Source organism: Lutjanus erythropterus, chromosome 3 (genome assembly GCF_056507025.1).
Source record: "Lutjanus erythropterus isolate fLutEry1 chromosome 3, fLutEry1.hap2, whole genome shotgun sequence".
NCBI lineage: Eukaryota > Metazoa > Chordata > Actinopteri > Lutjaniformes > Lutjanidae > Lutjanus > Lutjanus erythropterus.
The window spans coordinates 48,361,118-48,367,975 of NC_139319.1; the positions used below are offsets into that span (position 1 = coordinate 48,361,118).

The window sequence follows — 6,858 nt, forward strand, 5'->3', positions numbered from 1 at the left end:
GTTAGACAGATAAAGGATAATGAGGGTAGAATGATTTGTTTACAGGCTAATATAGATGGCAAAAATATTATTTTGTGCAATATTTATGCACCAACCACCAATGTAACCCAAACTTTTTTCATCAAGTAAATAAAATTTTGGGAGAAATGGAGGGTGATGTAATTCTAGCAGGAGATTTTAATCAAGTCTGGGATCCATTTATAGATCGAAGTACTTTTACAGGCCCATCTTGGATACCTAAAGATAGAGCAGCTATACACATGTTGAGTGAGGATAATACTCTAGTGCAGGGGTGCTCACACTTTTTCATCATGCGAGCTACTTATAAAATGACCAAGTCAAAATGATCTACCCACTACAAAAATGCAAAACATATATGTATTTATAAATATATTGAGGATTCTTTATATGTACAATGTATGTTGATGTACCTTGCATAACCGCATGAGCCAATATTGCACAACACAACACAATTAACTATGTACATTTTTTGTCATTACCTGAGTTTACTCTGATGACTTGCACTGAATTGAATCAGCCAGGGATGCATAGTCCGGACAGTAGCTGCTGACAGCCAGCCTCAAGCACACTTCCAAATGTTCATCAGTCATGGTGGAACGGTACTTGGACTTAATGATCTTCATGTGGGAAAAGGCTGACTCACATAAATAAGTGGAGCCGAATAATGCAGTCAAGGAGGTAGCACATTTCCTCATGTTGGGGTACTTTACCTCTGTGAGTAAATTCCAGAACGGTCCATGAGCTCTGGACTTCAGCTCAATGTCGGCTTGTAGTGTCAAAATCTCATCTTCCACTCCAGAAGAGTTCAGGTGAAACAGTGTTGCAATTTTTGATGCGAGTGAATCAACCTCAGCATCTTCCCGAAAAGGATAGCACATGAATGTAGCGACTGGCTCGAGCAAAGAAAAGTCTTGAAAGCGTTTGTCAAACTCTGACAGACAATTGTCAATCTGCTCTGTGTAGCGTGCACTGTCAAGTTGCACACAGGCCTTCCCTTGCATCTCCAGCTCTGACGCCAGGTTCTGGAAGTTTGCCAAATCATGGCGCTGCAGCTTTGAGGAGATATGTTGCATCTTTCGTTTGAAAGCATTAACTGAGCTGATCATATTGATCACTGTTTTGTCTTTTCCTTGCAGCTCTAGATTAAGGTCATTCAACATGTTTGTCAGATCGGTTAAAAATGCCAAGTCTAACAGCCACTGACCGTCATTTAGTTGTTTGTATTCTGCATGTCCAGCTACACGGAAAAACTCCTTAATCTCCGGACAGAGCTCTCGAAATCTTTGCAGGAATTTCCCTCGACTAAGCCATCTCACGTCAGTGTGTAGCAACAACTCAGAGTGGTTGCAGTCAGCCTTCTCCAGATGTGCACGGAATAACCGTCTTTGAAGAGATCTGGCGCGAATAGAACAGGCGATCTTCGTTGCCACATCCATGATCTCTTTCATGTTGAGCATTTTAGCACATAACGCTTGTTGGTGGATTATGCAATGGTAAGGAAGTCCGGGAAAGCATCGTCCTGCCTGCACTTGGCAATAAATCCATTCAAGCGGCCAACCATTGCGGGTGCTCCATCCGTGGTGATAGACACCAATTTGTACACTGGGAGCTGGGTTTTCTCGATAAAGTTTTTGAACGACTGAAATATGTCCTCTCCTCGCGTCTGTTCTTTCATGGGCAGTACTGTTAATAGCTCCTCTTTTGCAGTGATATCCCTAAACACCATACGAATGAAAATGCACATCTGGGCTGTGTCACTCACGTCCGTAGATTCGTCCAACTGCAGTGAGAAACACTCGCAATCTCCGATGTCCTTCCACATTTGCTGGGTTAAATCCTCAGCCATGGCTTCACAGCGCCGCGTAACTGTACTTCTTGACAGCTGGAGAGCTTTGATCGAAGATAATATTTCTGCCTTATTTTTAAAGTCTCGGAATAATGAGTCAGCTGCTTCAACGAATGCCTCTTTTACCATCTCTCCGTCTTGGAAGGACTTCTTGTTATTAACGATGACGTGACTCACCCGGAACGATGCTTCGGTGGCGGCTTTTGCTTTTGAAGTATGTTGTGTGAAAAATGACTGCTGTCCGGACAACTGGGATTTTAGTTCCTTCACCTTTCTGTTTCTCAGCTCGCTTTTCGGCGGGAAGTCGGTGTCATATTTTCCATGAACAGTCCGAAAATGCCGCTCCACATTTCCCTTCTTTGGTATTGCGATGGTAGACTGGCAGATGAGGCAAACGCACTTTGAAAATGTCATCGTGAAAAAAAAGTCCTCCTCCCATTCCTTATGAAAGTGATAAGTTTTTGTCTTCTTACTTGGTCCAGCTCCCCCACTCATTTTTATACCCTTTCTTAAGTTTTAGAGGAAAAAACCGAGGGCTAAAAATTGGAGGTAACTCGCTGACTAGCTTGTTAGTTTTGCTGCACTTGGCGCCGTGGTTTGCGCATGCGCAGTGACCTAAGTGTCAGAAAAATTCAGATGTCATCTGACTGGCTGCCCTGTATATCAATCAAGTGACGGGATGGATGATAGGCTGACGTCTATTTTTTTTAATCTCATGCGATCTACCAATACTACCTTTGCGATCGACTGGTAGATCGCGATCGACGTATTGAGCACCCCTGCTCTAGTGGATATTTGGCAGTTGACAAACCAACGAAAAAGAGAATATACTTTTTTCTCTCAATGTCACAAATCATACTCGAGAATTGATATGTTTTTAATATCAAACAATATAACCAAGCAAGTTGCATATTGTAAAATTAATCCAATGGCTCTATCTGACCATGCAGCTGTAGAGCTGGGAATTGATATAAATTATGACACAGAGAGAAGAGGTAGATGGAGATTGAATGCGTCACTATTATCTAATGAGGCTTTTAACTTATTATTAAAAGAAGAATTACAGTATTTTTTTTTAATTAAATACAGGCAGCTCAGACAGGAGATCAACAGAGTGGGAAGCATCTAAAGCTTATATTCGAGGGAAAATTATAGCATATGCATCTAAAAAGAAAAGGGAGGACATGAGTAAGATAAAGGAATTGGAAACTAAAATTAGGATGTATGAAAGGGAATTGGCAGACAATTTCTCAAACCAGTTATATCAAAACATTTGCAAGCTTAAATTTGAACTTTGCCATATAAACTACATCATACAAATGGTACTAATAATGCCTGTGAATATTCTCATTCATCCAGGTCATAGTTATCTTAAGGGATTAAATCGATCGCAACTGGACTGGTAAAATTGTCTTAGAAGACGTTTCGCCTCTCATCCGAGCAGGCTTCATCAGTTCATGCTCATCAGACTAGATAGGACAGCTCTAGTCTGATGAATAGTAGTTGGACTTCAATTATTTATCCTCTAAGAGAGGCCGCCTCCAGACCAAGAATGGTTTCACTCCCTATTGTGAGGCCTAACGACAGTCGTTTGGGTTGAGTGGGGTGAAACCCTAGTGAGCCAACAACCGTCGTTGGGGGGGTCTCACTCGTTAGTGTTCCATTCTGTTCTAACGATGGTCGTTAGGGGCACCTGGAGCCAGGTGTGGCTGGACTGTGTTGTTGGTTTTTAGAGGCTAAATTATTGAATCTTTTGGGAAGAGATGAAAGGACAGCATTGTAAGTTGGGGATAGGTGGTGTCTTAGGCCTCCCCCTCTGTTCAGGGATGGCTTCTCAACTTTGACATAGATGGCTTCCCTTACTCCTCTTTCAAACCATCTGTCTTCTCTGTCAAGAATATGTACATCTTTGTCCTCAAAAGAGTGTGTTGTCTCTTTGAGGTGTAAGTAAACAGCAGAGTCTTGACCTGAAGCGTTAGCCCGTCTGTGTTGTGCCATGCGCATACTTAGTTTTTGTTTGGTTTCCCCAATATAAAGGCTGGAGCATTCCTCGCCGCACTGGACCGCATACACCAGATTGTTCTTCTGGGTATGAGGCGTGCGGTCTTTAGGGTGTACCAACCTTTGTCTGAGGGTGTTACCAGGCTTGAAATGTACTGGGATGTTGTGTTTGTTGAAAACCCTTCTGAGTTTCTCAGATAAACCTGAGACATATGGAATGACAATGTTGTTTCGTCTGTCCTTCTTTTCTTTCTCCACCAAAATGTCATTTTTCCTCCTGGAATTAGCCGCGCTTTTTGCAAAGGACCAGCTGGGATAACCACAGGTATTTAGGGCCTCCCTTAGGTGTTTGTGTTCTTTTTCTCTGGCCTGTCGGCTGGTGGGAACATTATCAGCTCTGTGTTGTAGAGTTCTGATAACCCCCAGTTTATGCTCCAGTGGATGGTGTGAGTCAAAAAGTAGGTACTGGTCTGTGTGTGTGGGTTTTCTGTATACCCCAATGTGGAGGCTTCTGTTGTCTCCAATGTGGACGTCACAATCCAAGAAGGGCAACCTGTTGTCTTTGACATCTTCCCGAGTGAACTTGATGTTTTCATCCACTGAGTTAATGTGCTCGGTGAAGGCCTGCACTTCTTGCTTTTGGATTTTGACCCATGTGTCATCCACATATCTGTACCAATGACTTGGTGTTGTTCCCTCAAAGAAGATTAAAGCCTTTGCTTCCATGTCTTCCATGTACAGATTGGCCACAATGGGGGACACCGGTGAACCCATAGCACAGCCATGTTTTTGCCTATATTAAGCCTGTTGCTAGAAATCTGGGAGTGTGGTTTGATGGAAACCTAAATTTTGAACATCATACGACAAAGCTTGTGCAGTCATGTTTTTATCATCCAAGAAATATTTCAAAAATACGTTCTACACTATCTTTTAAAGACACAGAAACCATTTTACATGCTTTTATCTCATCACGCCTGGATTTCTGCAACAGCCTTTTTACCTGCCTGAACCAAAAATCTATTAACAGACTTCAGAATGTTCAAAACTCAGCTGCCAGGCTTTTAACCAGAACTAGGAAACATGATCATATCACTCCTGTTTTAGCATCTCTACACTGGCTCCCTGTATGTTTTTAGAATAGATTTTAAGATTTTACTGATGACTTTTAAAGTTCTCAATGGCCTCGCACCCCCGTATATCTCTGACCTGTTAGTACCTTACACTCCACGATGTACCTTGAGATCCTCAGGCAGAGGTCTCTTGTCTGTTCCATATGCCCAGCTGAAAACTAAAGGGGATAGGGCCTTTTCAGTCAGGGCCCCAAAGCTCTGGAACAAACTGCCTGAGGAAATTAGGACAGCCGAGTCAGTGATCTCCTTTAAATCTCTTCTTAAGACATACTTTTATCGGAGAGTCTTTCCTGATTTTATCTAAGTTTGAACTGTTGTGCACTGCTTTTCTTAAAAATGTTTTTACATTCCTATTCTTGCTCTGTACCATCTTATTTTATCTGTTTGAGTTGTTGTGTGACACTTGATCCTGTCTGTTTTATTTTGTTGCCTTTGTGAAGCACTTTGTAATGTGAATTTTGAAAAGTGCTCTATAAATAAAGATCATTATTATTATTATTATTATTATTATTATTGTTATTATTATTATTATTATTATTATTATTATTATTGTTGTTGCAGCAAGCCAATGCAGCATTGCAGCTTGGCTTCAGCTTGTTGCATTCACAGCAATAATTTCTTTAGAAATTGCTTTTCTAGTATCTCTAGTATCCTATTTAACTCGACCCTAAATTCCTTCAGGGGTCCATCCTCTTTTGTAAGAATGAGCAGTTTTTGAAGCAATGTGACCTTCTGACCGTTCCTGAGAGTTGGTAATTAAGGTTTGTTTCATTACTTGAGGTGTATTTCACCGTCAATATTGTTATTATTTGTATTATTGTTAATAGTGATTTTGAGGACAGTTTTGCTCTAATTTTTGGTCTGAATGCCTTCCTTTCAATATTATTTGGGTTTATTACATTAACACCAGGCCTTTTCTCTGTATTTCAGAATGGTCTGGTGTAAGTGAAGACCTGAGCCAGTGCAAGCTGCGTCCCCCAGCAAGGTGAAAGGACTGCCACAAAGGAGGTGAAACAGCACAATAGCCGAAGTTATAAAGACATTTTTTCTTTATTCTGTGAGCCATATGGCTCCAAAATTCAACTTCTCTGGACTAATTTCATCTTTTGTGACTCTCTTTTAGAAAATAATTATGATATTTTATTTTACTATTGCTTTAGAGGCTTTGCAGAGGCTGTAAACTGACTCTCCATGTGCTGCTGAATTGTTTGACCGTTCACTTGATAGGCTGTGCAGTGACTCTTTTTGTCCAGCAGATGGAGCCAAGCTAGGGTTGGGCGGTATGACCAAGAAAATTCATATCACGGTATAAATTGAATCCCTTCACGGTAACGGTATATATCGCGGTAGAAATGTTGCGGTGTAAAACTTATGGAAGTGTTTCTGAATGGGTTTTGTAAAACAACAACAACAGCAAAGATATAATGTAATTTTTGAGCATTTATTGTGCAGAAGAACAATAGAAGTAAGGATAGTGCCTCAGTACAAAAATTCTTACAAAAAAAGTGGATATTGTAAACAGTACTTCAAGTAAGAGAGGTTTTCTATAAGACAAATGGCAAAAACAGTGAAAAGGTTCTGTAATCCTGTAAAAATCTGTAAAAAAAATACCAAAGTAAAGAATGTGAGTATTTTTTCCATCACAGCAGGTCAGTGATCAGTGTTTCAAACTCGCGCGATCTTTCGTGGGTCTAGGGTTCCCTTCTAGACACGACCCTCTCTGTCTCAGACTGTCCGTAAACAGCACAATGTCAAACTCTGCAGTGTTTCACACAAAGACTTTATTTGTGTGGACACCCAGGTTTGATTTGTCACCAATTTTGGCATTTTTATTTTTTAATCAGTCCGAGATGACGAAGG

At 40.9% G+C, this 6,858-nt stretch overlaps 3 protein-coding genes across 3 annotated transcripts; all 3 read right to left on the reverse strand.

Moving 5' to 3' along the window:
• Positions 1-506: 506 nt before the first annotated feature.
• On the reverse strand, positions 507-1,469 carry LOC146330968 (general transcription factor II-I repeat domain-containing protein 2A-like). The gene has a single exon (XM_084711927.1). It carries the CDS (start codon positions 1,467-1,469, stop codon positions 507-509), a length of 963 nt encoding a protein of 320 aa, XP_084568053.1.
• Positions 1,470-1,504: 35 nt separating this feature from the next.
• LOC146330969 (zinc finger BED domain-containing protein 5-like) lies at positions 1,505-2,281 on the reverse strand. The gene has a single exon (XM_084711942.1). It carries the CDS (start codon positions 2,279-2,281, stop codon positions 1,505-1,507), a length of 777 nt encoding a protein of 258 aa, XP_084568068.1.
• A 919-nt stretch (positions 2,282-3,200) lies between these two features.
• On the reverse strand, positions 3,201-5,141 carry LOC146330970 (uncharacterized). The gene is made up of 2 exons (XM_084711955.1): positions 5,104-5,141; positions 3,201-4,661 (listed from the first exon to the last, which is right to left on the reverse strand). Exons 1-2 carry the CDS (start codon positions 5,139-5,141, stop codon positions 3,551-3,553), a joined length of 1,149 nt encoding a protein of 382 aa, XP_084568081.1. The 3' UTR covers positions 3,201-3,550.
• Positions 5,142-6,858: the final 1,717 nt, after the last annotated feature.

What these genes read in the sequence shown, in the direction of transcription:
- LOC146330970 (XM_084711955.1), bottom strand. Translation starts at nt 5,141, where the DNA reads ATGGAACAGACAAGAGACCTCTGCCTGAGGATCTCAAG. An exon ending in CTCTGCCTGAGGATCTCAAG is followed by an intron (nt 4,662 to 5,103) that starts GTACATCGTGGA and finishes GGCTTAATATAG; the next exon opens with GCAAAAACATGGCTGTGCTA.
- LOC146330968 (XM_084711927.1), bottom strand. Translation starts at nt 1,469, where the DNA reads ATGAAAGAGATCATGGATGTGGCAACGAAGATCGCCTGTTCTATTCGC.
- LOC146330969 (XM_084711942.1), bottom strand. Translation starts at nt 2,281, where the DNA reads ATGACATTTTCAAAGTGCGTTTGCCTCATCTGCCAGTCTACCATCGCA.